Source organism: Pyrgilauda ruficollis, unplaced genomic scaffold, assembly GCF_017590135.1.
Source record: "Pyrgilauda ruficollis isolate IOZ18807 unplaced genomic scaffold, ASM1759013v1 scaffold129, whole genome shotgun sequence".
Taxonomy (NCBI): Eukaryota; Metazoa; Chordata; class Aves; order Passeriformes; family Passeridae; genus Pyrgilauda; species Pyrgilauda ruficollis.
Window position 1 is genome coordinate 1503646 of NW_024511321.1, and position 19684 is coordinate 1523329.

Below are 19684 nucleotides of genomic sequence, written 5' to 3' on the forward strand. Positions count from 1 at the left end.
GCCCCAGTGGCCAACCTGACCTTGGACAGGTCTCTCCCTGAGATGGATCTGCCAGGTTCTGGGGATCTGCCGGAGTTCAACAATGGACAGGGGAAAGCTGGGCAGTTTTAGCAAGCAAGAACTCAGCATAAAACAGCCAAATTGCTGATTTTGCCCAGGGTATGGAGGTCTTATGCCAGTTTCTTGCTCTAAACCACAGAAAATTCCTTTTTGCCTGTTTTCCCTGGAATTCTCATGCCTTGCCAGTGCTCAGCTCCTCTCTGCTGGGAGTTCCCATCACCACTTCCCAGCATTCCTGAGTTTAAAAGGTTTTGAATTTCTGCCAGGAAACTTCCACACCTCAAATCCACAGAAAACGGGTTAGGAGGGTGCTGCACCATCCAGGCAGAGCCTTCCCAACTCCAGTTGTCCTGCAAACTGCTCTTCTAAACATTTGCATTAGGTTCCACTTCCTTCATTTTCAGGGAATTCCTGATGCTGACCCTTTGTTTTTATTTCAATGTATGAGAGTTGTTGGCAGGAGAGAAATGGTTTGGTCTGTGGGATTGCAGAGCAATTCCAAGGATGGGAATTAGAGGAAAACTGAGGGAGAGGGAGATGTGAAGTACAGTGGGACATGAGAGAGCTGGGAATGTTCACATGGAGAAGGGAAGGATCCAGGAAAACCTTGCAGGGACTGAAGGGGCTCCAGGAGAGCTGGAGAGGGATTGGGGACAAGGATGGAGGGGCAGGACACAGGGAATGGCTCCCACTGCCAGAGGGCAGGGATGGATGGGAGATTGGGAACTGGGAATTGCTGGCTGGGCTGGAATTGCCAGAGCAGCTGTGGCTGCCCCTGGATCCCTGGCAGTGCCCAAGGCCAGGCTGGACACTGGGGCTGGAGCAGCCTGGGACAGTGGGAGATGTTCCAGGCTGGGAGTTTTGATGGGAACAAAGTGTCAGGAATGAAGAGAACAGGAATCGCAGAGCTCAGGAGCACTCAGAGCCCAGGCCAGGCACAGAAATTCAGAGTGGTTGAAATTTTCATTGGTGAAGTCAGGATAAATCCAAGAGTTCTGAAGAGTGAAGGAGAGAGAAATTATTTAATATCTGAACATAATAAATGCCCTGGGAAAGGGAAGGAAGAGATGGATTTGAAGGGGTTTTGGAGACCTGGGAAGGGCTTTAGAAAATCAGGGAAGAATCAGACTCTTGGGCAGGGAAATGCAAAGGATTTGGCAGCAACAATCCAGAGGAGTGGAGGAGGGAGGTTCCAGAGGGAAGCTCCTCTCCTTGGCTTCTTTTCACCTTTTACATTGTTGTGTTTAAAGGTTTCAGCATAAAATAAATGTAAAGCTCTGACCAAATTTAACAAATAAATGTCAGAGCTCTTGGAGCCTTAAATTATCTTTTTTTTAGCATCGCTCGCATCACAGAAAATTTTATTTTCCATTTAGGAGTGTAAGTAGGAAGGAATATAAAGCTCCAAGTTAAATTTAAGGAGAGGGAATTGAAGTGAATCTTTGCAGTAAAACACTGCAGTGACATGGAAATTAAAACTTTTTATAGGGTAATTTATAGGAGTAAAAGATTTTATACCTTGTCAGTCCCTGTGATATAGAACAAAGTTTTTGTCGTGAGGATCTGGGAGGACTGCAGTGCTTTAAATCTCAAAAAAGTGCATAAATCTAGCTCAGATATTCAGACATTCAATGTTTTTAAAGAATGAACACCCCAAAAATAGGGAACCCCAAAAGAGAGGGACACGTTGGTTCTGTCAACAAGAAAATGTCAGTTTTAGTTCAGGTTTGAGCAGCAGGACATGGTGATGGTATGAATGATTGGGATTGGATTTATTGCTAATTTAGGATCTAAATATTGCAGTATCCAAATAAAAATTCCAGGATTTATCACAAAGGATTGGGATCAGCAGGTCCTGGTCACTCCTATTGAGTCAGTCACTATCTGAGCTCCATATGGGGCTCAACCCACCCAGATTTGGTCACTTTGTGTCCAAAACACTCCAGTATCAGCAGGATGGGCTGGGAACATCCAGGTGTGCAGCCCTGGGCCCTGCAGGATTCCCAATCCCAAATCACAAAACTCTTGTGGAGCTACTCTGGGATTTATCTTCATGTTTGAATGATCTCAATGCTTTCACTCCTCCATCCAAAAGGGAATATTCCAAATTTTCAGGCTCGGGGTGTTCCTTACAGGGGGGACATCAGGAAACCAGGTTTCCCCAGTTTGTCCCAGTTGGCCCAGTCTGCAGCAGCATTTTAACCCCTTTTTCAGGTCGATGTGCACCAAACTGGAGCCTCTCAGCTCCCCACTTTTGGGGGTGTTAATGACACCCTGAAACCCCTCCTGCACCCCCCACCTAGTGGGATTGTCCTGGGACACCCCAAGTGCCTGGAAGGGAAAGGGAGAAGGGTGAGAGGGGGGCACAGGGGTGGGTGAAAATCTGCCTGAAATTCTGTGGAAAAATCAGAGAATCCCACACTGGTTTGCCATGGAAGGGATTAAAAATCAACTAATTCCACTCCTGCCATGGGCATGGACACCTTCCATATCCCAGGCATATCCCAGCCCTGTCCAGCCTGGCCTTGGATACTGCCAGGGATGAGGCAGAAGCTGAATCCCCCCAAAACACTCAGGATTGGCCTTTTATGATCATAATTCCATTCCATTAAGAGCAGAGTGACCTTTCCTGTACCCCCTATTCTCCAGTTTGATGCAGTATTTTTAACAACAGCTGTCCAAATGCATAATAGGTTTTTTTTTTTTCAGGCTACTGATAGGGAATTCTGCTCAGCTGGCACCTCCTGCCCAATCCTGGGAGCTGCAGGCTGGGTTCTGCTCCTTGCCCTGCCAGCTCCTGTGCCGTGATTTGTTCTGAGCGTGGAGCAACCCCTCTCCAAGGGCCACCAAAATCACTGCCAAATGCAGCTTTTAATTAAATGCTGCCTGTTGTGTTTGGACAGAGCCCTTTAGGCTGGAAATTGTTTTCCATTGTCAGGAAAAATTGGACTTTCAACTCCACTGATTGGTGTTGTTCCTGCTGCCAAAGAGCAGGGGCTGGATTTTGGGGGAGGAGACGTTTTCCTCTCAAGATCCAGGCACGATTTCCTCTTCCAGCAGATTGGTTTCAGACAAGGAATATTGGAGAGAAAAGTACCAGCAGGACTTTAAAATCCCAGTCATCCACTCAGCAGAGGTTGAAGTTCATCTTAAATTGCAATAAAATCTCTACTGTGTCCCTCACTGTGATCATCCCAATTCCTCTGAAAAACCATTCCTAGATGGAATCAAAGCTTCCAAACCTGATGAGAACCCACATGCTGGGCAAAATAGGTCCTAGCATGAAATTTACTTCCACAATCTGAAATTAGATATTTGCACATGTCTTATTTTAAGAAAAGTCCTTTCTTTATGTGCTGGTTTTGATTTTAAGACCTGATCTTCTGGACATTTTTTATTTATCCCCCTCTGCTCCGCTGGATGTTTTTAGTTTACCACCCTCTGATTTTCTTTTTCCCAGCTCATCTTTGAAGGGATCCGTGGCCCTGGAATCGAAGGGGACATTGCTATTGACGACGTGTCCATTGTGGAAGGAGAGTGCATGAAATCAGACCAACCGGCCAACAGTAAGTGGCTCTTTCCCACAAGTTCCTTCCTGTCTTTCCCCTCCCCAAATGGATCTTTTCCAGCAGAACAATCCCTGCTTTGGTTCAGCTGGAAGGTTTAAAGTGGAGTGCTGTCCTTGGGAATGCTTTGCTCAGGTGGGAGGATGCTGGGTGGGTGCGAGGCACAGGCAAGAGTGGTGGATGAGGTTGGGCTGGATTTGAGATACTCAGGCAGATAAAACAACATCAAAACAATGTCCAGGATGCCCAAAAAAATGTGGAATCCACGGAAATCACTGCTGTGATTCCCTGAGGGCTCTGTCTCACCCCTTCACCCTGTGTGTGCATTAAAACAGAGGTAACCACAGCCAGGTGGATTTTCATCCCAGTTCCTGCCCTATCAAATTGGTGATGGTTGTCCCTGTCCCCTCGTGGTGGGAGGTGACTTTGGAACACTGTAGCAAAGGCGACGGGGTCTGGGCACCTCTTTAATTCCATTTTTCTCCCCTTTTTGTAGATCTACGATCAGGTGCTGTTGGGCCATTAGCACATATACGACTTCTCCCACTCCTCATCCTCATGTCTGTCTTAAGTCATCAGAGGTGACCTTATCCTGGCAGAGGCTACAAAAGATTCACCAGGCGCTGGCATGAAGAAAGAGTCTTTGTAAAATGGACATTTCCAAACAAACTACCAAAGATTCCTCCACTGACTGACTCGAAAGTTAAATAAATACGTAAATAAATAATTTAAAAATTTAAAAAAAAGCAGATTAAGAAAGCACTGGGGACTTGAAAAGGCATCACGGGAGTGGAACTCACTAAGAACCAAGCTTGAGACCGAGATCTGACCTAAGTAAGGAAGAGACCTTCAGGTGCTTTTGTGGTCACTGATGAATTCAGCATCATCTGGTTGAACTCTCGGCAAAGAGCTCTAGAAACCCTTGTCAAAGCACAAAGTCATGGCTGGTTTTGTTTCAAATGAATCGTTTGCTTGTTACCATGGAAACCGAATGGCCTGCCAAAAAAAAGAGGAAGGAGAGAGAGAGAGGAAATACAAACACAGAGAGAGAGAGAAACACCTCACTGTAAACAGGGTACGTGAAGAGCTGGCGTTCATTTTCCCTTCCCGAAGGTTTTTAGCGTAGAGTTAAACAAATGTCGGCCCTTTCAGCTTGGGCTGTCACCTCCCCTCGAGGATAACCCGGAATCGGAGCTGTTTGCAGACATTCCCGTTTCATTCCTCACGGCTCTGCTTGGTGACTGTGTGCTGTCTCCTTTTGCATGCATTCCCACCCAGGATGTGCCACCTGGGCTTACATTTGTCACAGGCTTCACTGGGAGTTTGCTCGCGGCCGCTGGAAGATCCCTCTCCCCTCCCCACCGGAGTCATCAGCTCTACGGAAGTGAAGAAACCAAACCACCGTCTTTTATAAATTGCCATGGAAACCAAGTGCCTTCAATGAAACAAGCCTGATTTCAAAAAAAAAAAAACAAAAACAAAAAAACCGAACAAAATATAAATATATATATATATATATAAATATATATATATAAAAATAAAAAAATTATAATAAATGTAATAACGATGATTTCAACACGGAAGCTTTGCACCGCTGAAAACGTGGGTTGTGCAAAGTCTTTTCTAAACAAACTCTGGAGCCTGGGTGTGCAGGCAAGGAGACGGAGCCGCTTCTGGAGAAGGATGGATGGACCTAAGCTGCTGTGGAAAGCCTTTGGGATGAGATCCGTGCTGTGTGACCTTCCAGACAGCCATGGCCTTTCAGCTTCTTATCCATTCGAAACAGCTCCCGGTGGTGCTGCCGATGGGAGCAGCACTTTTTGTTGTCGTTGTTGTCGTCGTTTCAGGTTCTCCAGTGGGTCAACCAGAGGAACAAAGGTGGTTCAGACACACACTTGGTGCAGAAGGTGGTGAAACACAGGATGATTTTCTTATTCTCCCCCTCCGTTGGGATGGCTCCCGACATCTGGAGCTCCGGACGCTCCGAGGGGGCTCTGCCTCTGCCCCGGAGCCAGACTCGGTGCAGAGGGCAAAAGATTATTTTGTTATTGTAGCGAAATTCAAAAAACAAACAAACAAAAAGTTAAAAAAAATTAAAAATAATCCACTTTTACAAGGAAAAAAAAAAAATAAAAGCTGTACAAAATGGGTTTGAGCTACCCGAACACGTGCCGGTTTTCCACTGCATTGTAAAGTTCCCTTCCAGTTGGTTATGAAATTTGAAGACCTTTTTCCTTAAATTAGCTCAGCTTTTAACTTCATTTAAAAAAACAAAAAGACTTTTGTCTAAAGAAGAGTATTATTATTATTATAATTATAATAATTATTATTATTATTCTGTGTTCTCTCGACACCCTAGGATTAAAAGCAAAACCTGATATGCAAATAATTGGAGTACAAACGTGAAAACAAACAAAAGATGAGTATAATAATTGCAAATATGAGTATAAAAAGCACAACGAGATGCAGTAAAACAATGACAAGGCTTGATTTTTTTTATTCTGTAGAGAAATGTTTGTGCAAATTCAGTAATTCCACTGAAGAGATAATTTTCCAGCTCTGTTCAATAAAGCCTCTTTCCAGGTAAGGCAGCCCCGTGGTGCGTGTGTTTGTTGAGACACTGGCAGGGCTTTCCTTGGTCAACTGGTGTCAGCTGGAGTTGTACTGGTCCATACTGGTGGCACTCAGGGGCAGGAGCATTCCCAGGATGCTCTTGGCTCCCCGGTTTTTAGGAATTTTTGGTGTCTTTAAGTTCCTGTGCTCAGAAAACAATGGGAGCTCCAAGTCAGGACATTTTCAGAGAATTCCAGAATGGTTTAGGTTAGAAGGGATCTTAAACCTCATCCCTGGAATCATGGAATATTCTGGGCTGGAAGGGACCTGCAAGGATCCTCAAGTCCAAATCTGAACTGAATGGTCCCTGTGGGGATTGAACCCACAACCTTGGGGTTATCAGCACCTTGCTCTGTTTGGAAGAAAGTGGGAACTCCAAATCTGGAATGGACCGTGGGGTTTGGAAGACAGTGGGAACTCCAAGCCTGGATGGACCGTGGGGTTTGGAAGATGGTGGGAGCTCCAAATCTGGACGGACCGTGGGGTTTGGAAGATAGTGGGAACCTCAAATCTGGAATGGACCATGGGGTTTGGAAGATGGTGGGAACCTCAACTCTGGAATGGACCATGGGGTTTGGAAGACAGTGGGAACTCCAAGCCTGGATGGACCGTGGGGTTTGGAAGATGGTGGGAGCTCCAAATCTGGATGGACCGTGGGGTTTGGAAGATGGTGGGAACTCCAAGCCTGGATGGACCGTGGGGTTTGGAAGATGGTGGGAACTCCAAATCTGCATGGACTGTGGGGTTTAGAACAATGGGAGTTCTGAGTGTGGATGGACCATAGGGTTTGAAAGAAAGTGGGAAGCTCCAAATCCAGATGGACTATGGGGTTTGGAAAACAGTGGCTCTGAGTCCGATGGACCATGGGATTTGGAATATGTTGGGAACTCTGAGCCTGGTGGCCTGTTGGGTTTGGAAGATGGCCGAAGCTCCAAATTTGAATGGACTCTGCTCTTTGGAAGTCAGTGGGAATTCTGAGTGTGATGGACTGGGGGATTTGGAAGAAAGTGGGAACTCCGAGTCTGGATGGACTGTGGGGTTTAGATGAAAATGGGAACGCAGAGTCTGATGAACTGTGGGGTCTGGAAAGTGCTGGGAACTCTGAGTCTGGATGGACCATAAAGTTTGGAAGAAAGTGGAAGCTCCATATCTGGATGGACTGTGGGGTTTGAAAGATGGTGGGAATTCTGGTGTCTGGTGGCCTGGGGGATTTGGGACTCTTGAGTCTGGATGGACTGAGGTGTTTGACACCCTTAACACAAATCACCAAAATTCCCGTTGGAAGCTCTGGATTTTAACTGTGGATGGGTGGATGGACGGATGGATGGATGGACGGATGGATGGATGGATGGATGGATGGATGGATGGATAGATGGATGAGGCAGGTCAGGCATGGTGAGACCCTGAGGCAGATTTTTTTTGGAGGTTGGTGTGTCTTGGAACTCAGGATCCAAACCTAGCCGTGCATCTTCCCATGGATATCTCCTGAGAGCCACGGAACTGAGGGGTGATCCAAGAGGCTTCTCCATGGGTGATTTTGGCAGGACTCTCTTTGGAAGGGCTGGATCTGCTGGGAGCCAGAGTAACTGTCTATCAGTCATTTCCACAGAATCCCAGAAGGTTTTGGTTGGAAGGGACCTTAAATCTCATCCCATTCCAACCCCACAGGCAGGGACACCTTCCACAGAGCAGGAAGGAAAGGAAAACAGGAAGCATTCCATTGCCTTTAAAATACTTCCCTGCTTTTCCCTTGAATTTCCCTTGAAGATCCAAACAGAACCTTAGATGCCCATTGGAGATGAATTTTCCAGGCACAGCTCTGGCTGCAGGGCTGGTGATGATGGTGTGATGGGAACTCTGTGGGAAGTTAAGATTTGGGAAGTGCCCTGTGATTCCTCTTTGACAAAGGAGTTGGATTATAAGGAACAGGACATCCTGCTCCATTGTTTAGATCCCAAGTTAAAACTGCAGGCTGAAATCCATGTTTGCTCTTTCCATTTGGATCCATTTGGATTCTCCTTTCCCTCACTCCCATGGAATATTTGATAAAGAATTTTGGTTGACAAAGACCACAGATGTCTTTTTTCAGGGCAGAATAATCTGTGTGTCCTGAAAATCCCAGGTTTTGTGGGAAAGGAAATGTATTCCAATGCCTGTTCCCATTTCACTCTGGGCTGCAGGAGGTGCTAAGAAAAGCAGGATTTCTCTTCCAAATGTTGATTGTAGGAGTAGTTTTATCTTCTTTTACATCCCAAAATAAAGCACTGAAAAGGAAATGGGATTTTACTCCAGGCCATGAATAAGAAGAACAGATTGAGATACGAATTTCCTACTCTTGGTTTTTATTTTATGTTACATTTTGGAGTGAAAATGGATGTGAAAATGATGGATCAGCCATCAAAGGCAGTTGGAACTGGCAGTTCCTGGAATTTGAAACCCCTCTGATTCAGTTCTGGGGTATCCAACCTTGAAATGTCCTTGATGGATTTTTAAACTGGACATCAAATACTGAATTGTGCAGCAACAGAAGTCCTGGGATGTTGGGAAAAGTGGCTGGGTTTGATGGGATGGCTGCAAGAATTATCTGGCTGTTCCCAAAGCAGAGGAGGGTGGAGCACAGGATAAGTTTTCCAGGTTTTTTCAGTTCTTTCTCAGGCTGATCTGGGAACATAAGCAGTGGAGAACTTCCCTTTTTCTTTCAAGTTTCTCTCACAAATTGAATGTGAAATCATGGAATTGTAGAATTATGGAGTAGTTTGGGTGAAAGGGACCTTAAATCCCACCCAGTGTCACTCCTGCCATGGCAGGAACACCTCCCACTGTCCCAGGCTGCTCCAGCCCCAGTGTCCAACCTGGCCTTGGGCACTGCCAGGATCCAGGAGCAGCTTCTCTGGAAAACCTGAATCCCACAAAAAATCATGAAACACTCGGATCTCACTGTGCTACCAAGCCACCTCTTCTTTAGCATGGCCTGGATCTTGGATGGGTCACAAGGAGGGATAAAATCATGGATTAGAAGGGAATAAACCCATCCCAATGACACCATGGATGCACAATTAGGATTTGAAGGCCAGAAATACCTGGGAATGTGAAATTTCCTTTTAAATTGGGACAGGAACTGCTGGTTCCTCCCAAAGTGATGGAGCTGCATCTTCCATCCCCTGCAAGCCCCAGCCTCCACTGACCCCAGAGCTTTCCTTGACATCCAGCACTGGAATTCCTGCTGCATCCGCTATGGAGATGGAATAATCAGTTTTGGGGCGATTGGGATCCCCAAACTTTAAAATAAAATGAATCTTCAGCTTGTTCATTGTCTTTCCTGCCTAGTTAGGGCAGTGAATTCCATTTGTAGGGAGCAATTCAGGCAGGAGGATCTGATTTTTTCCCATACTGAGTGGAAGAGGCTTTCCTGGTTTTATTTTGGGAGAGTTTACCTGCTGGGAATGTTTTTTTCATATATTGAAAGGTAATTGAAACTCTCATCCTCCCCCAGAGGTGTGTGATCCATCAGGAAAATGGCTTTTTGGAGCATTTCCATAAAAAAAAGTCTCCAGTTTGGAGTTACTAGTACTCCCTGCCTCTCCATGCTAATAAAGAGATTGGGAGCCATCTGGAATAATTCTTGGATTTTCCTATAAAACTATCAAAACCTATAAAAAAAGATTATATTTCCATTTCAAATTCTTTTTTACGTTTTTAAGGAAAATGAGCAGCACTGCAGGAATGGTCTCCCCTTTTTACCTGCTCCACCATGATTCCAGTGTCAGCACAGAAGGAATGAAACCATTGGATTATCCCTTGTGCAAAGGAATTTAGGGACCTGCAGCTCCTGCAATCCCACATTCTTGGGATTTACAGTGTGCAGAAGTTTTCTGTCATCTGTCCCTAAACCCCTGACTGTGTCAGCCCCAGATCCCATGGGAATGTTGGTGTAGGCAGGGAGTTGTGCTCTGTATCATAAAAGATAGGAGTGATCATTAACCCAAACACAGGGAAATTGGGATTGTAAATCCTGCTGTTCCCTGTTAAAATATTATTTCATTGATTTCTTTTGGATCTGTCAGACTGGGGAGCTTGTATTCCACACATCCCAGAATCCCAGGATGGTTTGGGTTGGAAGGGACCTTAAATCCCATCCAGCCCCACCCTTCCATGGGCAGAGACCTTTCCATTACTCCAGTTTCTCCAAGCCCATCCAGCCTGGCCTTGGGTATCTTGTGTGACATTAAAACTCAAGTGAGAACAGGCTGAGGGAGTCACCAGAGAGCTCGATGGACTCCGTAGGTGTGAGGAGAAATTCCCTCTTCCCTGAGCGCCCCTCCTCAAATTCCCTAAAACATCCCAGTTCAGCCATGAGCCATCAGTCATTTCCCACTGGGAACACCATCGTGGAATCATGGAATCTTTTAGGCTGGGCTTTAGCTCCAAGAATATCAAGTCCAACCACGCCCCAGCACAGCCAAGGCCACCACTGATCCATGTCCCCAAGTGCCACATCCACAGGGCTCTGAAATTCCCTGCTGCCCTGAGCAACACCTGGCAATGATAAAATCCATCTCAAATTCCTGATAAGAAACTGAAACCTAAATAGGACCATTTGTGTTCCTTGTGGATGGGTCTGGATGGATGGGATGGATGGATCTGTGTCTCTCCTGCCTGGTTCCTCTGGGACACGTTCAGTTTGGATGTCACCTTACCTATGGAACCTATGACAGGTGATTTACAACCGATTTCCTTCCTTTTCCAGTCTCTGTAAGATTTTTCTTTTCCTCATTGAGAAAGAGACTGGAATGTTGAGTTCTTGGATAAGTGAATCTTGAGCTTTGCTCACCGCCAAGGTCATGGCTACAGCTGGAGAAACATTCCCGCTGATCCCGCGGGATCCAGGATTTGTGCAGGCAGCTTTCACCTTCCACAGACAGGAGGGAAAACCAGGATCACTGCTACAACCACGCCTGAGGAATTTTTGGATGGATACGGCCACAAAAGGGACTGGAGAAACACGAATTCTTGAGAGTAAGAACGCAGAGCCTCAGCACCTTCTCAGGAACACCCAGACCTGCTGCACACTCCAACTGCAAAGGGGACAAACGTGGTGTTTGTGTCTGTAAATACCCTATAAATACCTGTAATTGGATGTATTTAATGTAAATAGGATAACGAGGACATTTTAACAATCTCCACTGTTGTACAGAACCCAAACTTGCTCTCTTATTTTCCTACACCCCCACTGTAGATTGATTTTGGGTCATTGTTAGGTCTGTATCTGGTTGAGTTCCAAACTGCTCTCACTTTTACCTCAAGGGTTTCATGTTCTTTATGTACATTTTATAAAGAAAAAAGAAACCACTCTGGATTTTTGGGTACCTTTTCCATTGCCGGCAGTATTTTCTGTCTTTTCCAATGTTTTCTGCTCCCAGATCCACTGGGATGAAGGGGAGGGATGGGGTTTGGTGAGGGATATCTCTTGTTCCTTGTGTCCCTGCCCTCCTGGGAGGTGTGAAAATGTGGGAATCTTTATCTCCACTTCTTATTAAGTATGGAAAGGTCTTAACTAGAGCAGGAAGAGGCTGGGCCACCCTCTTCCCTAATGGGGCCAGTCCTTCCCTTGACTGATCCCAGCAGAGTTTTTCCAGCTTCATGGACAGTTGAGGGTCAAAATCCTTTTCTTCGGTTTTCCATAATTCCCATTTAATCCCTGGGAAGTGACCAAAAGTGTGTGCACTGCCAGAGCAGGATGTTTCCAAAAACTCCTGTGCCATGTGGGAATAGAGTCATGGGCACACAGAGCTCTCCCAGCACCCCCCGATCCAACCTGGATCACTGCATGGTGATCCCAAATTTCTCCTGGTTGTTGGATACGTGCCCCAGAGTGGAGGATGCCCATCAGGACTTTTAGGGTTGACATCCATTCTCTGCTGCAGGTGTGGCTTGGGTATTCCTGGTCTTGTCCAGCTCTTCTACTGGGATTAAATCTTAGAATTGTGGAATTGTTTATGTTGGAAAAGCCCTCTGGATCATGGAGTCCAACCATTCCCCAGCACTGCCAAAGCCACCCCTGCCCCATGTGCCCAAGTGCCACATCCACATGGCTTTAAATCCCTTCAGGGATGGGGACTCCACCCCTACCCTGAGGTTCCACTGACTGTCCCCCTTTCCATGAAGAAATTTTCCATAATAGACAAATTTAACTTCTCCAGGCCCAGCCTGAGGCCGTTCCCTCTGCTCCTGTCCCTGTTCCCTGGAGCACAGCCCGACCCCCCGGCTGTCCCCTCCTGGCAGGAGCTGTGCAGAGCCACAAGGGCCCCTGAGCCTCCTGTGCTCCAGGCTCAGCCCCTTCCCAGCTCCCTCAGGAATTCTCCAGCCCCTTCCCAGCTCCCTCAGCCTCTCCTGGTGCCCCAGACCTTTCCCAGCTCCTTGGACAATCACCAGTCCTGCTGCCACCCCAGCGCTGGCACAGCCCAGGTGCCACTGTCCCTCTTGGTCTGCGTGGGGACAAACCCTCCCAGAACCCTTCAGGACTTTTCCTGTGGGTGAAATGCGACCATGGAAATGGAAACACACCCTGTTCCTTGTGCTGTTTTCCTGTGTTTCCTTGTTCTTTGTTTTCCCTGCCCTTTTCCTCAACGGAAAATGCCTCCATCATTTCCCACCACGGAAAATGCCTCCATCATTTCCCACCATGGAAAATGCCTCCATCATTTCCCACCACAGAAAATGCCTCCATCATTTCCCACCACGGAAAATGCCTCCACCATTTCCCACCACGGAAAATGCCTCCATCATTTTGCTGATTGGATTGGTGACATCCTGTGGAAAATCATGGAGGCATTTTCTGTGATGGAAAAGGGCAGGGAAAACAGGAAACAAGGAGACATGGGAAAGCACCTGTCAGTGTGACCACGTATCGAAATGAATTCCTGAGGGAAAACTCAGAGTTCCCAGACGAGTCTTGCTCTCCAGAGATGGGGACAAGCAGCAACACAATGGAATTCACACCTTAAAGAAGAAGAACTTTCCCATCTCCTATTTTCAGCCTAAAATATCCCTTTATCCCATTGGATCTCACAGCCTGAAGTCATTCCACAGGCCATTATCCCATTATCCTATTATCCCTGGGATATTCAGTGGTGGAGAATTTTCTTCATCCCATTGATCTGCTCCACCTTCCCTCATGGAAGTTGGATTTTGGCTCCACAGTGGACCTGGAGGAGACCCCGGACACATCCCATGGATGTGAGCACAGCCTGTGTTATCCATATTTCTGCTGGAATCACAGAACCCCTGAGGGTTTGGGTGGGAAAAGACCTTAAAGCTCAGCTTGCCCATGGGCAGGGACCCCTTCCACTATCCCAGGTTGCTCCAAGCCCCGTCCAATTATAACAAACAGATTTTTTTCTGTCCCTTGGAATTATAACAAATAAATTGGATTTACACCCAGGACTTGACCCCCTCTGTTCCCACCCCACCCAGTTCCATAAAGATTTGTGGAAGTTGGGTCACACAAACATCTCAGAAAAAAATGTTTGATTTTGGCCTTGCTTTCCTAAAAATTTCCAAGCCAAACCAGAATTATCCACTCTGTCTTTGGGATAGATTTTGACAGATTTTTGGAAACTTTATCTGCAGAACCAGGACCAGGTTGGGATAAAATGAGCTGGGATCGAGCCTGGCCTGAAAAATGCATGGATAAATCAATTCCTGCTCCTAATTCATTGGTTATTTTTGTAGAGTTGAAATACTCCTGCTCTCTGGATGTAGCACTGCCAGGACTGTCAGGTTTGTCTCCTTAGGGAATATTTTTTATTCTTGTTGGAGGTTTTTTTGGCATGTTGCTTTATTTTATTTTATTTTTTCGCTGCCAGGAGGCCAGGGGTGTATTTGCAAGGATTAAAGTATTACTGGAGTGGCTCCAGGCCTTTTCTAATCCCCATTATTCCCTCTAATCCCACCACAACACAATGCTTCTCTCACATTGCTTAATTATGCGGTGAAAATTAATAAAAAATAGCGGTAAAATGACATTTTGAGGAGGGATCTAAATCCCAGTTTCTTTGGGATGCAGCAAAAAATTGTACTTTTGCTGTGTTCAGTAATCCTTGACATTTCCAGCCTAATTCCTCAGGGAACAAGGATTACAAAACCTCCTGGGAATCGATTTTTGCAGGAACTCAGGCCTTTCATTTTCATAAATCTTGGGATGAGTGTCCCATTTCCAAGGGGCTTGATGGGCAGTTGGGATCACAAGAACAATTTGGGGTGGTTTTTTTTTGGGAAAGAGGCACTGGATAAAGGATTTTTTTCCTACTCCCTATGGAATGTGAGTTTGTAGGGAATATTTCCTGAGTGGCGAGGAGTTTTAGTGGTCACCAAAAATCCAGCCAGGAAAAATGCTTGGAGAGGGGGTTCATGGTTTAGGATTTGCCCCTGGATCTCTGGAAGTGTCCCAGGCCAGGTTGGACAGGGCTTGGGACAGTGGAAGGTGGGATGATGGGATGGGATGGGATGGGATGGGGTAATGGGATGGGATAATGGGATAATGGGATAATGGGATAATTCGATAATGGGATGGGATTTCAGGTCGCTTTGAACCCAAACCAGTCTGGAATTCTATGGAATGCCCTGAAAATGCCAAAAGCTCCAGTCCTGAATTAATGGATATTAAGGAACAGTGGCCATGGAAAGGTGAGAATCCCTTGGAGTTTTATTATCATTTTTTCCCCTTTTTTTTTGCCACCAGCCTCCTGGAATCAGCACCCAGCACCCATCGGGAGCTGAGGATCAGGCACTGCTAATTACACTGCTAATGAGGTGCTAATCAGGCACCCGAATGACTCCAGCACCACCTCAATCTCCAGAATCCTGGTGGGGCTCCTGCTCCAGAGATTTTCTGCCTTTGGCCTCTGCACAGCGAGGGGGGAAGGGTTCAAAGAGATTTTGCACAGGCAGGGACAAAGTCAGGGCTGCAGAAGAGGAATTGAGAGGGGTCTGGGAAATTTGGGAGGGTCTGGAGAAGGCATGGGAATGATTATCCATGTTTCCCACAATCCAGAAGGAATCCCTCAGCTGTAGAATAACTTTTGTTCCCAAGTTTGCCTCAATGGACAGCACAAACCACGGCCCTCTGCACTGCCTGGCTGCTTTTCCTGACTAATTTCCTAAAAAATCCCACAGGCAAACACCTTCTTGTGTAAAATATGGAATGGACTGGAATAGAATAGAGTTATGGAATGGTTTGGGTTGGAAGGACCTTAAATCCCATCCAGTTCCATGGACAGGCACACCTCCCACTGTCCCAGGCTGCTCCAGCCCCAGTGTCCAGCCTGGCCTTGGGCACTGCCAGGGATCCAGGGGCAGCCACAGCTGCTCTGGCAATTCCAACCCAGCCAGCAATTCCCCATTCCCAATCTCCCATCCAGCCCTGCCCTCTGGCAGTGGGAGCCATTCCCTGTGTCCTGTCCCTCCATGCCTTGTCCCCAGTCCCTCTCCAGCTCTCCTGGAGCCCCTTCAGGACACACTGAGGTCACCCCAAATCTTCTCCTCTCCAGGGGAACATTCCCAGCTCTCCCAGCCTTTCCTCCCAGCAGAGCTTCTCCATCCCTGAGATCATCCCAGTGCCTCTAAATTTGTTCTAAATAGGAATTTTAAGCTCTGGGATGCAGCCATGGCATCACTCAAACCCTTTCAAGGCTAACACCTGCAGGAACAAGAGCTCCTTGAGCATCTAAAGCCCTTTTTGCTGGGAATGCTGCTTCCACAAGCAGTCCCTGGCAGCCTTCCCACGTGGCTTTGGGACACCTGGAGTCCTGTAGCCACCCCCAACCCACAGAGACAACCCCACTTTGGAGAAGAAAGATAAAAATCCCAGAATCCTCCTATTTTCCAGAAGATTTTATCATCCAGATTTTGTTATTATTTCCCTGTATTTTTCTGGAAGATTTTATCATCCAGAGTGGAAGATCCTGCTGGGAGCTGCTGCCTCCCCCCTGGCAGCCCCGTGTCCCACTGAGCTCTGCCATCGTTCCCACAGCGCTGTTGTTCCCAAATTTGCATCCCGAGCTCCTCTCAGGCAGCCTCATTATTCCCAATACTGAGCAAACTCCCTGGGATCCATGTTTCCCACACGATGCTGTCCCAGATGTTCCCCAGACTGAATCCAACGGGAAATGCCAGACGGCTCTTTCCATCGGGTGTCCTGATAAATAAATCTTTTTAATTAAAGCGGCTCTTGATTTCTTTTTCAATCAAATCAGAGACTTTCTTATCTCTCAAGTGGTCAATCCCTCCAGCTTTAGCTCCATATCAGTATTCCTGTGTGTTCCAAGCCAGCAGGGAATGGGATCAGCAGGGAGAAAACTCTTGCTGGGTGAGCAGCAGGACCCATAATTCCAATTAGGAAGAGTTTTAGAGGCTGTTTAAGCCCCAGCTGGGCTCTCTCTGTGCCTACAATCATCACCCATTAGCAAGGAAGATGATTTAGGAGCAAGTTTTGGAATATTTTCTCCATTGTAGCAAAAAAAAAAAAAAGGATTTGGATTTGTCTCGTTCTCCATTTTCTGAGGAGAAAGAAGGTTCAGGGCATTATTGTCCCCTTGGAAGGGACATTGTTGACCCCTGGAAGGGACATTTTTACCCTCTCAGAGGGGACATTATTGACCCTTGGAGGGGACGTTTTTAACCCCTTGGAAGTGACATTTTTAACCCTTTGGAAGAGAACATTTTTAATCCCTTGGAAGGGGCAGAATTTACCCTTGGAATGGACATTTTTATCCCTGGAAGGGACATTATTAACCCTTGGCGGTGACATTATTGACCCCTTGGAAAGGGCATTTTAAAACCTAGAAAATGACATCATTAATCCTTGGAAAGGACATTATCAACCCCTTGGAAGGGTCTCTGCAAGGCCGACAAAATGAGGGGAAGTTGCAAAAGACCATCAGTGGCCATCCCCAAGGGAATGGGAAGACCAGCCTGGAAGGAATGTTGGCATTATCCAGAGGAACAAGGACGTGCAGGATACAACCCCCCTGTGTCCCTCAGCCCGAGGGGAGCTCCTGAGGGGGTTCCTAAGAGTGAATGTCCCAATCCATGTCCTGGTGCTGAACCCAGGCTGGGACAGCTCCTGGGATCAACCCAGACTGGGAGGAGTAGCTGGAGCAGCCCTGGGAAAGGATTTTGGGGTGCTGGGGGAGAGCTGGACCTGCCCCAGGCAGAGCCTCCCAGGAGGAAGGGGACTGGGATTCTGCTCCTGTGGCCCTCGGTGAGATCCCAGCTGGAATCCTGGCTCCAGCCTGGGCCCAGCACAGGGAGCACTTGGAGCTGCTGGGGAGAGCCCAGAGGAGAGCCAGGGTGAGCAGAGGGATGGAGCAGCTCTGCTGGGAGAGCTGGGAATGTTCCCTGGAGAGGAAAAGCCTTGGGGTGACCCAGGTGTGGCCTGCCAGTGTCTGAAGGAGCTGCAGGAAAGACGGAAAGAGGATTTCCAAGGGATGGAGGGACTGGACACAGGGAAGGCGTGGGAGCGGGGATGGATGGGACATTGGGAAGGAATTCCTGGCTGGCAGGGTGGGCAGGCCCTGGCACAGGGTGCCCAGATCATCTGTGGCTGCCCCTGGATCCCTGGCAGTGCCCAAGGCCAGGTTGGATAGAGCTGGAGCAGCCTAGGACAATGGGAAGTGTCCCTGCCATGGCAGGGGGTGGAACTTTAGGGTCCCTTCCATCCAAACCATTCCATGATCCTACGATGTTTAAGGTGGATGGTGTAGCTGTCACATCCCAAATCCAACCCAAATCCTGCTGTGATTCTGTTGAAATCCATCCCATTCCATGACCCTCCTAGACTTGGGATTTGTTCTCTCCGTGACCTCGCAGCCACCTTTCATGGACAGGACAGGAGATCACAGCCTCTCTTGCCCTAAACATCTCTGGGCATGTGGAATCTGTGATTAGGATCCAATCTCCTGGCTCCAGGGAATTGCTTGCAGGTGCCAGCAAGGAATTCCCCTCCAGACACAGCTGTGTCAACTCCTCCTGCCTGGATTTGCCTGGGAAAAGCTGAAGCAGCGGGAAATTCCCTCCGGATGGGGTGGCTGTGCAGGCTGTCATTGCTGCTGCTCCTCTGGGATCCCTGCCAGGTGCTCTTGTTCCCATTTTCCAGGTGCTTTGGCAGATTTGCAGGTCAGGCAGGAATTTCTGGCCAGGTGGAACTAATCGGGATTGTCTGGGCCAGCCTGGCACAGGGCAGCTCCTCAATTCCTGCCCAGCAGCCACGGCCTCTTGGTCTCCCGTGGCACGGAACAGCTTCTCCTCCGGCAAAGAATGAAAGATTTCCGTGTCCTTCCAGCCAGGAGATCGGGATTTCCAATGGGGGTTAATGGGCTGTGACATTCCCGTTCTGATCCAGCTGACTGGGGAGTTTAATCTGCGCTTCAAAGGGGGAATTTCTCCTCACCTCCCAGCAGAAGTTTATTTTTCAAGTGATTAACCGGGCAGGAATTTTTATTTGTGGTGGATAAAGGCAGGGATGCTGTCAGGGAACGTGTGATGCATTCCCAATGGGAATCAGGCTTTTAGAAACCTCTGACAGGAGGCCCTGCCTAGGGAGGACTTTTCTGGGTGGACTTTTTAAACAGGAAAAGAGGGAATGGCCTCAATCTGTGCCAGGGGAGCTCCAGGTTGGACACCAGAGGAATTTCTTCATGGGAAGGTCATTAAACTTTGGAACAGGCTTTTTTCCTGACCTGAATTTTCCCCACTGGTGGGATTTTTCCTCACTGGTGGGATTTTTCCCCATGGATGGCCCAGACCTGGGAACCCAACAGGGTCACCCTCTGCCCAGAGAGACCCAAATCCCCCGTGAAGGAACTCTCCAGCTCCTGTCTGTGTGTGTAGCTCTGCCTCCACCATTCCGTGCCTGAGTTTCCTGGGAAATCTGTCTGTTGGGAGCTTCATCCAGCTTTTCCTCACCATTTCTGATCAGATTTAAAAGGATAAGGTGGAAAACCTCATGTCCAAGCTGCTCTTGTGGGTGAGATGGATCTTCCTGGGAGAAGAGGTGAAGTGAGGGATCCCCATGCCAGGAGGGGAAATCATGGCAGGAGAATTCATGGAATGGCTGAGTTTGGAAGGGATCCCAGTGGAAGATCTGGTCCCAGCTCCCTGCTCCAGCAGGGCCATCCCAGGGCACACAGCACAGGACATTCCCTGCTTTTTTCCAATGATGCCTTGGGGTGACTCTGGATTCTGCTGGAAAATATTTTCTTTTTAGGACAAGTTATTTTCAGGCTATTTCCGCACAGGAAGGACTTGGAGCTGTTGGAGACAGTCCAGAGGAGGCACCAGGATGATCCAAGGGATGGAGCAGCTCTGCTGGGAAGAAAGGCTGGGAGAGCTGGGAATGTTCCCTGGAGAGGAGAAGGCTCCAGGGAGAGCTCAGAGCCCCTGGCAGG

At 47.6% G+C, this 19684-nt stretch overlaps 1 protein-coding gene across 1 annotated transcript in view; it reads left to right on the top strand.

Annotated features, from left to right (window-relative positions):
- The window catches only part of MDGA2 (MAM domain containing glycosylphosphatidylinositol anchor 2), a 186493-nt gene extending 180789 nt beyond the window's left edge, over positions 1–5704 (top strand). The window contains exons 16-17 of the mRNA XM_041458477.1: positions 3521–3626; positions 4123–5704. Of these exons, the coding sequence (XP_041314411.1) occupies positions 3521–3626; positions 4123–4211 (195 nt within the window). The 3' untranslated portion in view covers positions 4212–5704. The remainder of the gene's footprint in view (positions 1–3520; positions 3627–4122) is intronic.
- Positions 5705–19684: the final 13980 nt, after the last annotated feature.